A 19,214-nucleotide genomic window follows, 5' to 3' on the forward strand; every position below is an offset into this window, starting at 1 on the left:
GCTGGGACTCGGGAGGCAGAGAATAGATAGGGGCGGGGCCAGTCAAAGGTGGTATTTACCGGTTCTCCGACCTATTCAAAATTTCCGCTACCTCTGGTCCTAAAGTTGCCGGCTTTCCATAAGGTGCTACAGCTTGCTGGGTCTTCCCTCCTACCTTGCTATCGGGTAAACCCATTAAGTGTGATCTTTTGTGGGTATTTTTGCTCCGCGTATATCATGTTTTCTAACTGGTTTTAATTGTCAGTGCAGTTATTTATTGTTAGCAACCCAGAATCACAGATTGGTTGGGCAGCCATACAGTTTATAATAAATAAGTAAATAGATAAATACTACTTGAGTTATCTCCGTGTTCAGATCCATTGAAACATATTGTGACTGTTTCAATTTATAAGATAAGACTGAATATTCCGTCCTCATAAAATCCTGTAGTATGCCTTAGTTAACTCTGAGACAGTTTCATGGAGCTCTGCTATAAATTCTAGATGTGATGGATTTTTGCTTAAGCTTAAGCACTTAAGCTCTCTTTTTTAAAATTGTAAAGAAACAGGATAAAACGTTTGCTGAAAAAAATATTTAGTGGAACATGAGACCAACTTAATTGGGTGCATCCATTAGTGTAATGGAACATAACACCAACTTAAAATGTAAGGCCAACTTAGTAATTAATTGCTTGAGCTGATCAGTTTTTCAAGTAGAGCCAGTGTGATTAGTCTAATTTGTCCCTTCTTGTTACACTGAATTTTAAGGACAATTTAATAGGCTCATAATAGAGATAAGTGGGAGGTTGCACATTATTCAAGACAGCAGATTAAATTATATCTTTGGTCCATCCAATTCTTAGCCTCTAATAATATGACTCTTACCTCTTATAAAACAGACTTGTATAGTTATACTGTACACAAATTACAGTTACGTAAACATTTAAAGTTTATAATTCAAAAATCTTCCTTTTCTGGGTTCTTATACTGTAAACAATAGCAAAATATCTCTCACTGTAGTGGACAATACACGTTTGCATGTTGGGGAAATAAGGATCCGAATATTCAGGAAAGAAATACTTCTAGTGTGCTATGCACACAATAATCTTCCTAATATGTGCCAGATGTGTTAGCCTATTTGCAGTGCTAGCTTATAGATAATAGCAGTGGTAAACAGGTGTGGCTTCAGGTTGGACAAGAAAGAGATTAATAGACACACCATTCTCCCCACACAGCTCTAGAATTTCAGAAATAATAAACAGACTTATCCATCCTTTTCCCAAAGTGTTTGTGTTTAAAATCAGCTATATAGTATTAGGACGAAAGAAGGCGAAGAGGGTAGTGAGGAACAAAATTTACATCTGGCGACAGCAGAGAGCAGAGTGAGGGAACATGTTTTGTCCTTTTCTGATCTGTGCCTCCTATTTCAACATCCTGATTTTGTCCTTTTGAAGTAAATGAGAATTGGGCTCTGGTTTGCTTTACACATTAGCCATGATCTGTTCAGTAAGCCACACTAACCTCTGCCTACATAACCTGATTCTGACATTCCTTTCTTGCTGTAAACTGGAATATATAATAGTATTTTGGAATGGAGTCTGTGCCTTTTTTAGACTTATCTATTGTAACTTTGAAACAGGATGTCAGCGTTCCAAATATCATGCAGAATTAAATCAGAGTCCAAGGCAGAGCTATCCTTAAAGTTCCAATTTAATAAGACAGACATGTTGGCACATCTGTGGAATCCCAAATCTAAAAGCTTCCTGGGATTCCACCCAGTTGAAAGTTCATGATCTTATCTCCACACCCATATATCCATCACATGGTCCAATCTTCTTCGGCCACGCTGGCATCTCCACCCAGCTGGTTCCGGTCAGGTGCAGAGGTGCGGAGACAAAAGATGACCTTGGGCTTCTAGAAAGGAATGACAACAACACATTCCACAATTCTACTCCTTTCTATTCCCCCTCCCAATTACTATACTAATGAAACAGCATAATGAAATAATAGAATGTGTGGCAGGCCAAAGATCCTAAAAAGGAATATAACTGCAGGCCTGACACAGGAATTATTTCTCTTCAAACCCCTCACAGAAAATGCATCATTGTTGTTTCCCAGAATGCCCATGATGTTCCCTGTAATGAACAGGGCAAATATACACAATCCCTATCATGTGTGGGCCAGTCACCCTTGGACTCTCTCCTGGGAAGGACCACGGCTCAGTAATTGGATCAGAACATTCAGTTCCAAATATCTCCGTTAATGCTGAGACAACGCAGTTTGCAGCTCTGGGAAGTCACAGTTATGCAATTGATTGCTTTTGAGCAACCCTGAGCTGGATTAACTAATGACTTAATTTGCCATAAATAAATATGCATGTTTTTTCTTAATTCTTAGGAAAATATTCAAGAGGGGCTGGCAGTGCTGATGAGCAGTAACTGGCTCCACCTCATGTTTAGTTATGTTTCATTTGGTAGAGCATGTGATATGAATCCAGCCCCGATGGTGGAAAACCATGGCTTATGATGGGGTGATGTCAATCTAATCATTGGTGGCAGTAGATTCAGAATGTGGCAGTCAGTTTCAGTTTAATCTAACTTTGCTCCTACTGTGGGCAAAAAAACAACAAGAAGATTATGTTTATCTCCTTTCCTCTATTTCAGCAGGCAAACCCCATTCCATTTAACAGATAAAATATCCAGTAGGTTTTTTTGTCCAGAGCACAAGGTGATTATTTGGCAGTTATATGTCAAAATCTAGAGGTGGAATGATTTCACTCATTGCACAAGTAAGCCAACATTGGCAATATGTGTTTGGTTTTGTCGTCAAGGTACCAGGCTAAAAGCCAGAAGACTGTGAGTCATAGTCCCACCTTGGCATGAAAGCCAGCTGGGTGACTTTGGCCTAGTCACTCTCTTTCAGCCCAACTCAACTCACGTTGTTGTGGGGAAAACAGAAGGAGGAAGGAATATTGTGGATGTTAGCCACCTTGAGTTATTTATAAAATAAAATAAGTCACAATCTAACAAATTTAAAATCAGCCAACTGATTACTGTATATAACATTCATTTTCTTCCTGCTCTCTTCCTCTGAGTAGGACATAGAGACAAAAAGTCAATGATGAACACAAAAGAAAGGTATAATCTAGTATGAGGGCAAGGTTAATCTATCCTGACAAAGCAGCTGGAATGTAATCCTTTCAGCAGACCTGTGGGTTCATATATGCCTTGGGTGGTGACTCTGTAGGTAGAGAAATTTCCATGAGATAAGATCAGGCTGAGTAATTACTCCCACTTTACAAAAGATATAACACCCTTTGTCTGGGTAATGGGAGAGGTATAAAGTTTAGCTTTAGAACATTATACTACAACATGGGTGCCAAACTCAACTTGTCATGTTGCCTTCACATCACGTTTTGTGATGTTTTTCCCATTTGCAGATCTGGAGTGGGCGTGGCCTGCACAACCCATTCAGCCTGTGGGCCACCAGTTTGACACTCCTGTACTACAACATCAGGGTAGTTAACCATGCCATACAAACCTATCTCATTTGAAGACAGGATGCCATGGAGACCACAAAAGGCTTTCTCTCTGGTTTACTTAGAACTTGTAACAAATGTGTTGTACCTTATATACAACAAATATTTCTTAGTGAATGATGTAAAAAACAAATAGTAAAGCAGAGGACATGCCAGATGTTTAGCCATGCCACTCCAAATCAATACCTTGTTACAAAGCCTTAGCAAGGCAACACTTGGAAGTCTACATCCAGTTTTGGTCACCACATTACAAAATTATTGAGACTTTGGAAAAAGTGCAAAGAAGAGCAGCTGCGATGATTAAAAGGCTGGAGACAAAAAAATTCGCAGAACGGTCGCAGGAATTGGGTTTGGTTAGTCTAGAGAAAAGGACTAGAGGTGACATGATAAGAGTATTCCAGTATTTGAGGGGCTGCTACAAAGAAGGGGGGGTGTCAACTTATTTTCCAGAGCACTAGAAGGCAAGAGAAGAAACAATGGATGGAAACTAATCAAGGATAAAAGCAACCTGGAATTAAGGTGAAACTTCCTAACGGTGAGGACAGTTAACCAGTGGAACATTTTGCTTTCAGAAGTTGTAGGGGCTTCATCACTGGTGATTTTTAACAAAAGACCTATCTGAAATGGTATAGGGCAGGGCTGTGAAACCTGTGACCCACAGGCCAGATGCATCATGCACTGGCCACGCCCATGGCCAGTTTAGCGAAGGGGGGGAAAGTCGTGATACGTCACATGCTGCTGCACTGACGCTGCATGTTTGACACCCCCAGTATAAGGTCTCCTGCTTGAGCAGGGGGTTGGGACTAGAATACCTCCAAGGTTCCTTCCAGCTCTATTCTGATTGAAATGTTACTATGGGAGCCAATACAGCTATTGTTTCTCAATTTACTCTGGCTAAACATTGGTATGTTCATACTAGTTAATTATGATGAAACTTTATTGACGGCTAAATATTATAACCTGATATGCTAAGTAGAAAAAAAATGTTGGTGGTTTGGACTAAAGTAACCTTTTCCAGCAGTAAATACTAGTGTTCTTCACCTTCTGCTTTCTTTTCACAAACATCTGTGAAGAAATCCTTGGGGATATGGCTAATTGCACTAATAAGAATTCAGCTGAGTCTGTCCCAACCTCCTCCTCCTTATTTAATCCATATGATAATTAGTGGTGGTGGAGCAATAGATAGAAGCAGCTCCGGGTGGCAAGATGCGAGTTTGCTTATTAAATCTGGTCCCTTTAGAGATCAACCAGCTGGAAAAAAAATAGATGTGTGAGATTCTTAGGTCCCTTAGTAGAATATTTACTAGGAATTGACATGGGATTTATGCCAATACCTTTGTTGACAAAGTTCCTTATTTATACATTGCTGTATTTTTCCCAAAAAAGGGAAACGAGTGTGCTTCCAGCTAAACTTTCCCTAAATATTCACCTCTTCGATACTATCAGCAGCACTTGGAATATTCAGTGTGAAAAGAACTTGAGAGCATATTTAAAAAATCACAACTAGCTACAGTGATCAGCCTTCAGCTGTACATGTTCCAGGCAATGTTAACAAGCTTTGCAGAATATTACATAGCAGATGTCCCTAGTAGAAAGTCATCTGGGGCACACTAAGGATGTTTTTTCCCCAAAGCCTATTAAGCAACTGCATAAGGTAGCATTGGCAACATTTGAGGCCAGATGGTACATGTGTAATTTTGAGAGCATGTTGTAGGTACTCTCACAAAATGGCTGCCATGGTTCCCATGCCTATCCTGTTATAAAATTCTCATTTATCAGAAAATCTCTTACCTTCTTGGATGCCCTCTGTTACTCTAATTATCTTTTGATCTTTTGCTGGGCAAGCAAGCACACTTGAGAGTGAAATTTATATGGGAATGACACTATTCTCAAAACAATGCTGGAAGACTGGCACATTGGGGCATGTTCCCTTCCCATGCATTTCTAATTACAATAAACATTTTAACAATTAAAAAATAAGCTGGGCAGAAATCCTACTGGATACAGATTATCTATAGGAGCAGGTGTTATTCAGCAGGTTCTGACCAGCTCTGGAGAACCAGTAGCGTAAATTTTAAATAGTTCGGAGAACCGGTAAATACCACCTCTGACTGGCCCCGCTCACATCTATTCTATGCCTCCCGAGTCCCAGCTGATCGGGAGGGAATGCGGATTTTGCAGTGTCCTTTCCCTGGAGTGGGGAGGGAATGGAGGTTTTACAGTATCCTTCCCCTGCCATGCCCACCAAGCCACACCCACCAAGCCATGCCACACCCACTAAGCCATGCCCACAGAACTGGTAGTAAAAAGTTTTGAATCCCACCACTGTAGGAGGCTTAGGGATGATTGGAGGAAGCTACTCGCATGTCACTTTCAAGATCACCTCCATCTTTTATCTTTACAATTAAAAAAAATATGATTCTTAAAACTCAGTATTTCTCATTCAGCACGATCCAAATTCATCTTGCCACATGAAACAAGTTGCACATTCTTATTAGGGCAAAGAGCTCTTATACTTTCTGCTGAGTTTGGTTTTGAGGAGAACCTCTAGAGGGTACACAACAGGTGGTAAAGTTGATGTCTTGGAAGAAGAGGCTGTTAGAGGAAGGGGGTTGATGAAACCTCCCTGGATAATGCCTAATAGCACTGGTTGGGCAAACAAAGAAACCTTGTTATGAGTGAGTATCATAAGAACAGCCCATGGCAATTGGCCTATGCCATAATTTCCTGAGACCTTGTGTAGAGGAATTAGCCACCCTCCATATTTCCTGAGAAATACAATCACTTTAAGAAAGCAGGTAGGGGTTTCACCTCCTCTTTTTTTTGTCCCACAGAATGTATGCTTTTTATAAAAAATTGCTTCAGCTACTTTGAGTAGCAAAAAATGGAAAGACAAGACCCAATTTGAAATAAAGCATATCTATATACCTTAGATTCAGAGTATCTCCTCTACATAGAATCTGAACTACCGTATTTCACCACATTAATGTCCTGATGCAGATAGCTGGGAGATCCTTGTTGCCTCTCTTTGCTGGGATTAAATGGATAGAGATTTTTTTTAATGTGGCAATAAATATTGTGTACCTGTGAAAAACACTTTCTCAAAAAGACTTTTCACAAGTCTTTTTGACTTGGGGCTGAGTGAACAATCAAATGTTAAATGAAGCCATATATATTACTTCTACTTCTTCTCCGTGGGCTGTTGCTGCTACTGTATCAATGCATTAGTGTAAATCCTCATCCTTCCTTTGGCAGGGAAGTAAAAGCAGATTTTGAATCCTTGCCTCCAAAATAAAAGATTGGTTGGAGACTCTGGCTTTTCCTTTTTGAAACAGTACAGCATGTTGTGATGGAAGCTAACTCATAGCACCAGTCTTTATTCACCAATATTTTGATGACTGCTTCAGTATAAGTGGGAGAGTATTGTTATATATGTAATGAAGCAAGAAGCTATTCCATTGAGAGAGATAATCTGGCATTCTATAATGAAGACAATGTTGCATGGATTCTGCACTTCGATCTTATTGCTTCTCTATGATGCGTTTATCAAAATTATGTGTTTTCACCCTCCTGTCCTTGGCTCAATAAATATAGGAGTTGTTAATTGGTTTACCAACGTAGACATTGTATTTCTCTGTGTGGTATGATTTGTACATAATAGTCTATGACTCACTGAATTACATTAGGCAATCAGGGGAAAAAAACTTCAAACAATTCAGACATAGAGAAAGTTAGCTATTTTTAAGTGACACTGAAGTCAGTCAGCATAAATCCATTCTAATGATTTTGTTCTTTTAATTAACCAAAGCTACAGTAGATCTACAGTAGATCCATCTGTGAACTGGATGAATCTACATAGGATACCTTGTTCCATCAAGCTAAAATGATATGTCCCACTTACTATGGGGAATCTGGAAAATAAAAAATAGCTCAAGTTACTAGCAAGCAAGAACATATAATATGCAAAATAGAAAAACAAATCACTTACCCAAATGAATAACTTTGTTACAAAGCAACAAACAAATGACCTATTCTACAATATAATAGATAAAAGTAATTATGGGTCAGGAGGTAGAGAATTGTTGCTCAGCTGCAAATATCCTCTTCTTGGGTAAGGTATTTGAAAGGACAGTGGCAAATCATTTGTTCTTGAAAGATATGGATTATCCAGACTCATTTTAGTCACTTTCCAAGTTGGGTTTTGGCATTGAAAACTGCCTTAAGTATTTGGACAGATGATCTACTCTGGGGAAGATGGAGAATGTAATTGTCCATCCTTCTGGACTTCCTGTGGCTTTTGATAGCACCAATTGTGGAGTTTAGAGCTGGAGTCGAAAAACTATTCTTCAATTATTATCCACCTGTATCCAGTCTTTATCCAGTCATCTCCAGAGGGTGGCTTTTAGAGTACTTTTACCAGGCCCTTTGACTACAAGGGGGTTCTCAGAAAGTTCTGATTTAACACCCATGCTGTTCAGCATCTATGTAAGCCACTAGGTAAGGATATCAGAAGGTTTGGGGTTGTGTGCTCCTAATATGCTGATGACCCTTGAATCTGAGTTTGTCATCAGAATCAGGTAAGTTACAGATATGGGACTATTTCTAGCCCTGGGCCTTAACTACTAGACATGGTATCACATAGTAAATTACATCTCAAAAAAATTTATGCATTGAATCATTTTTAGCTCTAGCTTTAAAAATAAAGAGGGTTCCTAAGGATAGCCACATAGAAGGTGGATAGTATTGTTTTGGAAAATAGACGATCAAAATTATATATTTGCTTCTTTTTTAGTTGCTTGGATAAAGGAAATCTAAATATCTTACACACATAAATGAAAGAAGACTAATAATTTTGCTAACCTTTTTCTTTGTATTTTTCCCATTAACTCCTATATATTAATTCTCACGTTGCTCCACATGTGGCAGATTTTTTAAATTGTCCAAACTAAAAAACCCAAATTTCATTGATATCTTCGGAACGCTGCCTGAGGCTTAATATAAAGGAGATTCTCTATTTGGTGTTCTAATCTACACTCTACCTTGCAGTATTCTCACAAGCAACCCTGACACTTGAATAAGTTCTAACACTATGGCTTCCTCTCTATAGTTAAACACTTCGGAGCATGTGACATACTCTCCCTTAGTTGGCTTTTCAGCTTTCCGGTCGGCTTAATGTTCTCCGAAGTTCTATTTCCGACCATAGAGACTCAGAGTCTTCTCTCCTTCCCGTCTCTCTATGATACTCTGACGTATGACTCGTAGATATAGGAGGCCGGTTTTTTTTTTTCCGCCTAGGCTAGGGAATGCGTTGTGTTGACCCTCCTACTGGACCGCTCTGTTTTGGGTTGTGCCTTAGCTGTCTATGATTCTCTTAAAGGGGCCGCTTGGCTTCCACAGCTGCGGGGTCCCGAGATGTTACTTACGGTGAAGGCGCTCCAGGGCCGGGAATGCAGCCTCCAGGTAGCCCTTCTTTCTTTGCCGGGGCCGGGGTCGCAGCGGATCGGCGCTGGGGGCTTGCGGTTCTCCCGAGGGCAGAAGGGGGGGGGCTTCCTGGAGGGGCCGGCCTCCCCTTGGGCCTTGGGCCGGGCAGGTAGGGCGATCGAGGCAGGCGGGCGGCGCTTCCGCTGTTCCCGGGGCAGCGGCTCCTTCTGGGCCTCGATCCTTTTCTCCGCTCCGCCCTTTGCCCTGGGGTTTCTTGGGTGCTTCCTGGAAGGGCTAAGCAGAGAAGACCCTCCCTGGATCTCCTAAGGGAGCCTTTCCTTCCCAAGGCCCGGCAGCCCCTGCTCGTCTCGGGGCAGTTTGACCCCCCAGCTGGTGCCAGAGCTGGAGGTGGCGGATTAGAAACCTCCCAGCAGGACCTAATCGAGGCACCCAGGCTGGCCTGGATTTTCAGGGTGGGTGACATTAATGCATTATTTACCCCCTGCATCACAGGCCTTCAGAAGAGGCAGGCAAAGGCCCCACCGTTGTCAACTAGATAGGCTGGTAAATCCACCCTCTGCCTTGTGTATGACTAGCAGCCAGTTTGTGTGTGTGTGTGTGTGTGTGTGTGTGTGTGTGTGTGTGTGTGTGTGTACACATATATAATTTCAGCTTTTATGGTTGGTCATCTCAAATATGTGCCGGGGAGCTTACAGCAATTAAAAATAGAATAACAAAATATTACACACAAACACACACTCCATGAATTTGAAATCACATTTACATACAGGTAGACCTCGACAACGGTTCATTTAGTGACGGTTCAAGTTATAACGGCACTGAAAAATGTGACTTATGACCGCTTTTCACATTTGCAGCATCCCCCATGAGCATGTTGTTAGGGATGTAACCCTAGGCTTGGCTTGGCAATGTATATAAGCTATGATTACTTTACTGTTACTTTAAATGCTTAACAGATGTAATTGGCTTGTTACCTCAAGCAGCCATAAGAGGCAGCCAGAATGGTTGTTAGATCTCTCTCTCTGTTTTGTTAGAAGCTGGGGTATTGTATACTGAGGTATTGTGGTTTGCTACTGTTTAGCTATACTTTGTGTGTTAGACTGACTATTTTGATAACTGAATTACTGAACCGTGTATGACTTGGACTGTTAACCGGACTCTGAATACTTCTATATTTCTACGTAGTAAACTACTATATTTTTATACTATTCAGTGTTTCTGTATGCTGGTTTGTGCATGTTATTCCATATCACTCTCATTACGCTTCTCTGCATACTCGCTTTTCTAACGGGGAGCTTAATTACTTAACACATGTGATCAAAATTCAGTTGCTTGGCAACTGGTTCTTATTTATGACTGTTATCACCTTTTGCGACTTTCTGACAAGCAAAGTCAATGGGGAAGTCAGATTCACTTAACAACTGGGTTACTAGCTTATCAGTTACAGTAATTCACTTAACAACTGTAGCAAGAAAGGCCGTAAAGTGGGCAAAACTCACTTAACAAATGTCTCACTTGACAGAAACTTTGGGCTCAATTGTAGTTGATTTACCTGTATATTATTTTAACTCCTTTGAGATCTGTAGAATCAAACGCCATAGATTTTCCATGAACTAGGTTTTGAATCTCTTGTAAACTCCACTCTTAATAAGTTCTCTCATTGTTTGAAATAAAATCATCAAGGGAGTTTAGGTAACTTAATACTTGGTCAGGTTCAAATTTGCTTACTTTGACCAAGGCAGGTACAGTTTCATCTTCATAGTTTTAACCAAACTTGAGTATAAAGTATTTCATATTGAAGTATTCAAATCACTGGTGGCATTCTACCGGTTCTTACCAGTTCGGATGAACCAGTAGCAGTGGGTGCTGGAGGCTCCGCCCACCAGCCCCGATGTAATGCATGACCTTCTGCTCATGTGCAGAAGGTAGCATGTGTGAGCATAGCTCACATTTGTGAACCAGTAGCGAAGGTAAGTGAATCCCACCACTGATTCAAATATTATTTTTTGTACTATTCTTTTAACTAAGAATTTCATGTGTATGCTCTCTTAAGGTTCTTGCTCCAGTTGTTCAAGAGAAGGCCATATCCTTGTTACCGTCAATAAAAGAGATTTGGAGGGGATAGGGAACAGCCAGAGGCTAAATGCAATAGTGTTTGCAATATTTAATGAGCAATGCAATTTCATCCATGAATTTCCAAATCATAATTTGCATTTTTCTCCCACAGAAAGGATGTAACTAGGGGTTTAAGCTGAAAAGCACCAATAATATTTAACAGATGTTGGATATACTCTGCAGAAAATGTCTATATTAAAAAAAAGCTGGATTTGCTAATGTTCTGTGTGCTAACCTCAACTCTATGAGTGGGGGAGGGAAATTTGCAGCCATAAATTAAATGCAAAGTCAAATTATTCCTTTTCCAGTAGTTTTCTAATGGGGAAAACTCACTAGTTGCTGGAAGATAGGTATCCTTAAGCTGTATATATTGCTAGAGATTCTAGCAGGAGTGGAAAAAGCATTACTAAAATCCATCTTTCAGTTTTTTGGTTTTGTATTCTTTGAAGTACAAAATTGAGACACACTCTTTGTAAGTCAAGTCTCACCAGACAACATTCTCCCTTCTCAGGTCTCTCCTGATGAGCGCATCTCCTCTCTCAAGCGTCTTGTCTCAGAAAAGCTGAATGTCCCAATCTCTCAACAGCGCTTGCTTTTCAAAGGCAAAGCTCTGGCAGGTGGGTGCTGAATGGTTAATTATAAGGCAGTTGGTGATACAGAGAGGGCAATCAGATTCATCCAAGGTAGCAAGTAAAAAAGCCTAGAAGACATCTCAAAAAGAAATTCATTAAGAGGAATGAGACCAATAGTTTCTATGACACCCAGTTTGACAGAGATATGAAACCACACAATTCCGCAGGTTTATGGGAGAAAGCTCCCACTTTCTGCCAGTCTCAAAAATGTACCAATGCAACTTGCCCTGATAGTTCTTCTATTTTCCTATAAATTGAGTGTGGCCAAAGAGGTCAAGTGATGGCTGTGTTAATGCAATTGAAGCTCTGCCTATTTTTTTGTGTTGCACCAATGATGCACATAAAAAAAACAGGCAGAGTTTGAATGTTACTATCACATCTGCCCTCTTGACTTGCAGTATTTTAACCGTCCTCTAAATACTTATGGATTCTACTGTACTGTATTGTAGCAAGAATGCAGATCTATCTTGATGATCCCTGGTTTATATTGTAGTTTGTAGCAAGCCATGCAAACATTTGATGTTTATATAGTTTTTAGATATACAAGCTTTTATATATAAAAACTTTTTTATAGTTTATATGTATTCATAGAAATGTTAAATACCATTTGTGTTGAGGTATGTGTAAGAGAATGGTGGTGTTTGTAATCTTACTTTCTATGCAAAGCTTTTATCTGTGATTAAAGTACCCATCTAAAATATTTGCTACATAGCTTGATATTTGCCTTTCTTTCCGTTCAAAACATCCTACTAAGTTGCTCTGATTACATAGGTTTTTGTATGGTTCTTTTTAATATCCAGCTGTCCTTATTAATTTTGATCTGTACTGTATAGCACTGAGTTCTATGGGCTGGCAGTATATTTCAGAGAAAACTAGAGGCTCCTCTGATTAGCCAGTTGCAAATGATACTCTGCTGTGTCATTTATGTGGCTGGATATTTGTGACAGCATGGAAAATATTCTCTCATGAAATATTTACTTCATAATGCCCAGTAAGAGCTAAGGAGCCTCATCTTTGGAGGTTTATGTTTTTTGAAATGGAATAATAGCAAATGTCTGCTTTTTTTAGAAACTGAGCAAGCAGCTGACTAAATACTTTGCTGTTTGGCAAAAACTAGCCAGTTTCCTGACTCCATATTGTTAAAGAGAATATCATTTTGGATTTGGAAAACGAAAGTTCACTTGCTCAGACATGAGGTCTTATCTACTATTACAGAAAGTAGATAGGGTGATAATAGCCTCTGGTCCTCAAAATCTACAATTATTAGGTATGTGCTCATTCTTAAGCTGTTGATTGTTTTTCACCACCAACATAGTAATGCAGCCAAGCTTCTGGAAATAAAGATTTGTTTAATCAGTGCAGGATGCCCTCTATTAGATCTGCTTTGAATGGATTGCTTTATGCCCTTGTCCACTCAGCAGCCCCTTCCTTTTTTTCCTAGATGAACATCGTTTGTCTGATTACTCTATTGGACCCGAGTCAAAGCTCAACCTTGTGATCAAGCCTTTGGAGAAGGCATCACCTGAGGATCCTAGCAGCAGAGCTGGCCTCCCACAGAGTGCAACCATCTGGCACGTGCTGGCCCAAGTCCTGAGCAGGCATTACAGCGTGGCTGATACTGAGAAAGTGCTGGAGCAGGTACAGAAGGTAAATTTTCCTTTCTATATGAATGGAAATGTAGCGGGAGAAGATCTCTAACTCTGATAGCATTGTGTGGCTCTTGTTTGTAGGCATGCCAACATAACCGCAGTGTAGCAGGAGTAGAAGATTACATGGGTATTAGAATAGTTTTGAAAGGGCTCAACAAATTCAGTCCTCTTAAGAAGAGAGGGATCGGTCCCAAGAGTCCACTGGAAAGCAGGAAAAAAAAGAATCAGATGGGGTGTTATTTGGGGGCAGGGAGAGAATTGTAAATAAAAATAAGTTTATTCAGACATAGAACGTATTACTGAATTTTATCTTGCATGTTTCCACTAAGCCATAATGCCTGGCCTGAGAAGATTAAAATAGCAGAACGGATATATTTTAACTGAGGTCTCCAGAGTTAAAATCTATCACTCTATTTAAAGAATAGTGTTACGTTTACTTTTTGTACCTTTCTACCAGTGATGGGTTGCCAATTATTTTTACTACCGGTTCAGGCGCACTCGTGCACATGTGCAACACTTCTGCACATGTGCAGAAGCGTCAGGCAGGTGGGCGGAGTCTCCCGCCACCGCTACTACCGGTTTGCCCAATCCGGGCCAAACTGGCAGCAACTCACCTCTGCTTTCTACATAATATAGCAAAAAGGCCATATAGTCACCCACCTCAGTATTAAATATTAGAAGTGTTGCTACAGAGCAGAAAAGTAATCTGTTTCCCTCTTTATTCAGCCCTTAGAAATTTTCTGGGTTCCTTTTAACCTACTAGAGCAGGGCTGTCAAACTCTTTTCAGATTTGACCTGTGAGGCCATCCTGGAAAATGTAAGGGGGCAGCCCGTGTTGCTTCAGCCTGGTCTAACCATGTCGCTTTGGCCCGGTCTACTCAATGCGAAGAGGAAACATCGGGCCATTGTGGCTTTGGCCCCGGCCAACCCAATGCAAAGAGGAAACATGCCAGCAGTTTGAGGCGTGGCGTCAAGTTGGCCACGGCCACCCATCTGACCACACCCACCCAGGCGATCATGCCCAGTGAATGGCATCAAGCTGGCCACGCCCACCTGGTCAGCCATATCTGCCTGGTCTCTCGAGGTCAACCACAGCCCTGATGTGGCCCTCAATGAAATTGAGTTTGACACCCTGTACTAGAGTAGGCAGGCAAGAATTGTCTGCCCAGTTACTCATGAACCTGCTTCCACTTTTTATCCAGAGGTGAGGTAATAATAATGAGGTAATTGTAGAGCATGAGACAGCTCATACAATGGCAGAGCAATGCTACCTTCAGGTTCCAACACCAGAGCATCCACAACATCCAGGTTTTGCTGTGTGGGAATGAACAAAGCTTATGTTTTGTAAGTACATGCTGGTTACCAAGCACCCAAATTGTGATTGCGTGACTGTGGTGATACAGCAATGATTGTAAGTGTGAGGACTGAGGACCGTTCATAAGTTGCTTTTTTTTGGTGCCATTGTGTCTTCAAACGATCTCTAAACAAATGGTTGTAACTCGACCATTTCTTTGGTGATTTCCCATTTCAGTGCTATCCAAGTTCAGTCTTGTTTTGCTTTCTAAGGTCAGCCAAAATCAGTCAGATGCTGCCACCTAGTTGTTCTCGGGGGAGGAAATGCAAAGGATCTTTCTTGGACCATCTTCCCAGGAATTTTAGGATTTCAGCCTCAGTTGCTTTAAATGTATTTGCATTAATGTACACATCAGTGTCTGTTTTTATTTGTAAATGTTTCGGCCATTGCCCAACCATTTTATTCAGTCCTTTCTCTTCCTTTCCTTCCCTTCTGTAGGATTATGAGCGGAGTCTTCGGTTGCTGAGCCTAGATGACATAGAGCGTTTAGCCACCCGCTTGCTTCACCCTGAAGTAGCGGAGGCTGTGGAAATGGGTTTTTTAGATTAGCTGCTGAACTGGAGAATTGAGCCCTATTCATCACTTTGGACAGTAAACCCCTGGGCAGGGCCCAGTTTGGGGCCTAATGCAAGTGATTTCTCTGGACTGCTGTTAAAGGGTCATGGAGCATATGTAACTTCTCCCCATCAATTAAAAGTGGTGATATGTGAGATTAATCTGTTCTGTCTGGTATGTTCAAGTGGGAGAATGGCATTCTTCAGAGAAATTGTTTGCCTTTTCTTGAGAGACACGGTTACCTTTACAGTTGAGAATGGCTTCGTTTATATTTGAATTTCTTGTTTAACCCCAAAGCCTGGTTACATCTAATAGACTCCTTTTTATTGTTTTACTCAAAGGCTTTTCTGACAATAAAGTTCACTGAAGCTTACAGGCAGAAAATCAAATATGAATAATACAAATTTGAATTATAACTTTTCAAAACTAGCATTGTTACTCTCCAGAATGACTATGTAAGTTTTGACAGTGTAAGAGCTCATTCTGAGTCCCCTGTTTAATTAGCATTATTAGATAAGAAAATATTTGTCAGATATTTTAGATTGTTAAATGTTTCAAGAAACAAGACAACTGAATGTTAATCAGATGGCTAAGCAGTGTTTACTGGCAGAGTTCTGCATATATTCTGTATGTCTAATATTTCTTAGGTAGATCAATTGAGCCCTTGTAGCAGTGTATTCAGCTGCAATCCAGAGCACACCTAAATTTGGTAGTTCATTGCCCAAAGCACCCTTCCCCAAATTAAGTGCAATCCAGATATGTGAGGGTTTTTTCAACTTCCAGAATTTTCAGTCAACATCTGGATAGCACCTAATTTGGGAAGGCTGGGTTCAGGGATTGTTAGAATAAGACAGCAGATGTCACCAGAAAAACAGATCTCCTGTCTTGGCTAAAAGCAAGCGCTCCTCCCCCCCCCCTTTTTTTTTTTTACCCGGTAGTATTTTTTATTGCAGATCCTGAAAATGGGGTAGAGTTACAAGTTGATCATGAGCCACACAGAGAAGGATTGTGTCTATGACCCCTTATTTTTATGGATGTATCTGTGTTCCTAAATTATGCAAGAACAGGATTTGGTTAAATAATTATTGATTCCAGTGAAAGAAGAAGAAAAAAAAGATCTCCTACCAAATTTCTTTGTGTTGTTTTGTTATCCTTATGGAGATGATTTAAATGAAGCAGGCAGAAGTATGGTATATCCTGCCTTCCATGAAAATGTGACTATGATTGCTCTGTAAATCATTGATAAATCAACCTCACTTTTAGAATTATGTTTTAGTAATCTCTCCGTGCCATGCTTGATTTTACATGTCTCAATGAGGTTCCTCTAATGTACCTATTAATTTTTTTTCAAACATGGTTATCAGAATTGTCTGGAATATTACAGATGGGGATGCAAAGTATTAAAGTTTTGGCAGTTTTACTTTGATCTTTTTTGCAACAATCCATAATTTGGAATGTGCCTCTTGCATATTTCTGCATAACTCACACTGAATCAACATCTTCACTGAGCTATCAACTGTGTCTCCGAGTTTAGCTTTTAAGGGTTCAAACCACAGCCCTCACAGAAAATGGTGAATGTAATTATTTTTTACCTTCTAACAAAAATGGGAGCTTCTCATAAGTTTTCCGACTGGTGGCGAAATAATTGAGGCTTGAATTATCCAGAGCCACATTTTTGGAATGGAATAAAAAACAGAGCTGGGTGTTTTGCATAATGCTGTTATCTCAGCAGTATTCAGTACCACAAGTTGAAATCGATACTGTACAGCAGGAACTGAGGTCTGCTTTTGATTAGAGCAATGGTGCTGGGAAGTGGGAAATTCTCTGCTGCTTCTTCCTGCCACAATATCTAATGCCATTATGTGATCAGTGTTTCCTCCACCAAATAAGATGCTATGAATGTCTAAAGTAGGAAATTACTGAAAGTGCTGTATTGCAGTTGTGCGCTTGTGTGTCTGCACATGTGTGTGCAAATATTAAGAAATTCAGGAGTTGTAAGTACTCTTGATTTGTGTATGTGCGGTAAAGGGAAATAGTAACACTTAGTATTCCACCTCTGGAGGCGCTTCCCCAGATCTCCATCATATATGTTTCAACTGTGGGATTACATCCACATGCATAGATTATGTAGTAAAGTATATAGTTTATGTGGCAATGGCAATTCAGAATAATCAGCAAAACGTCTTCATCTTAAGTTACCGGGGTCGAAAGTACAGTAGCAGCAGCATAATAGTATGTATTATGGTCTCAGGTTTGATACTAACTAGACCAGTGTAGCTTTTTTTCCCTTTAGACCTTTAAATGGATTGGGTCTGAAACTTTTAAAATTCTCACCCAGCATTTGGAGAGACCTAAATTGGGAGAGAGGAAAAATCAATTGATGGAAAGTGTTGCCTAATACCAGGCTATTGCGTTAGGCCAAATATTCATTTGTTTGGGCATATCATGGTGTAATGTATGGTATATGTGTTTGTATGGGTTTAGTATGTGATGTGAGTCAGACAGAGAGGGAAATGGAGCCGGAATGAGAATGTTAGGGTAACATCGAAATACAGGAGAACTTGATATACCCAGATATTTGAATTTTAGCTTCCAGTAGCCCAGCTAGAATGACCAATGGCAAAGGATGTAGGATCCTTTGTAGGATCTTGGTGCTACTTATTAACCTTTCCATGTGTGGAATTTTTCATCTCTACTGTTTATTTTTTGGTTCTTAGAGGGTTTTTTTTAAAGGAAGAGGCATAGTTTGATTAAATAGGAACTAGAGGAAGCAAAGTTGTATCTGTTCACTACGTTAAGTGACTCCCCAGAGAATGAGATACAAGCAGATGGCTCTTTAATACCTTTCTCACTGATAATCAGCTTCAGTTTAATTGCAGCCACATTTTTCCCTTATGCACTTCAGCCACACAGCCAGATTCATATTGTTTTACTTTTGGTACAGGAGTGAGCAGCTGAGGTGTGCAAAGGGAAACATTTATCAAAGCTGCAAGAGTTACCGGCCTTGAGACATTTCACTGGGTGGATGCGATAAAAAGTCCTTTGCTAGAGGCTGGGTAGGAGGCAGGTGATGCACATAATAAAGTTGGAGTGCTCTCTCTCTCTCTCCTCAAGGGATCAGTTTTTGGCCTCTGGGCTATCAGATAACTTTCATGTGCAATGGTTAGTTTAACGTATGACTCTCACTGTTTACCTACTGGAACAAAATAACCTGCTCTGCAGTGTCTCAGTGCTGTGGTTGCTCCACACTTTGAGATCAGATCTGTGCTGATGGGTTGTTATTTATTTATTTGTATCCTGCCTTTTATTATTTTTAGATATAACTCAAGTCACCAAACATATCCTCATATTTTCCCTATAACAACCACCTTAAGAGGTGAGTTGAGCTGAGAGAGAATGACTGGTCCGAGGGTACCCAGCTGGCTTGCATGGCTAAAGCGAGACTAGAACTCACAGTTTCTGGTGCACCTACACAGCAGGAAGGGAAAACATGGCTGCAAATGTTTGGAGGCGCATCATTTGTTTCATGTCTTGATTAAAAGTAGAAACATTTAAAATAATACTCGGAATGGAACCTACACTTTTTGTTCAGAACTTCCATTGTGCCGTGATATAGCTGTATAAGAACTGTATTCCTGAGGGTACTGGGTTCACGAAATCACAGACAATTTTGTCCCGAGATCAAAAAAATGACTTAAAAATAGTTGAAATATGAAGTAAATGGATGGGATAATTATAAGCAGCTGCATCTTCAGTTGCACAAGCTGCAGGGGGTTTTCCTGGATTTGGGGCAACCTTGGTATCTATTTTGCTAAACTAACTTTGAAACTGTAATTTTGGCTCAGCCTTCTTTTTTTTTTTTTGGGGGGGGGGGGAGTCACAAAAAGAACCTTGATTGTATGCTAAATGCTTATATGCTCACAGAGGAAAAAAATAAAGGCAAAAATCCAG

General features: G+C 40.3%; 1 protein-coding gene across 1 annotated transcript; it reads left to right on the top strand.

Moving 5' to 3' along the window:
• Positions 1-8,752: 8,752 nt before the first annotated feature.
• UBL4A (ubiquitin like 4A) lies at positions 8,753-15,418 on the top strand. The gene is made up of 4 exons (XM_081941174.1): positions 8,753-8,976; positions 11,585-11,690; positions 13,147-13,352; positions 15,147-15,418. The coding sequence occupies exons 1-4, from the start codon at positions 8,929-8,931 to the stop codon at positions 15,255-15,257; spliced, it is 471 nt and encodes a 156-aa protein (XP_081797300.1). The 5' UTR covers positions 8,753-8,928; the 3' UTR covers positions 15,258-15,418.
• The last annotated feature ends 3,796 nt before the right edge of the window (positions 15,419-19,214 follow it).

Source organism: Natrix helvetica (genome assembly GCF_964273705.1).
Source record: "Natrix helvetica genome assembly, chromosome: 1".
NCBI lineage: Eukaryota > Metazoa > Chordata > Lepidosauria > Squamata > Natricidae > Natrix > Natrix helvetica.

Coding starts and splice junctions, on each gene's coding strand:
- UBL4A (XM_081941174.1), top strand. CDS start 8,929: ATGTTACTTACGGTGAAGGCGCTCCAGGGCCGGGAATGCAGCCTCCAG. Junction 11,691..13,146: donor CAAAGGCAAAGCTCTGGCAG/GTGGGTGCTGAA, acceptor TTTTTTTCCTAG/ATGAACATCGTTTGTCTGAT. Junction 13,353..15,146: donor TGCTGGAGCAGGTACAGAAG/GTAAATTTTCCT, acceptor TCCCTTCTGTAG/GATTATGAGCGGAGTCTTCG.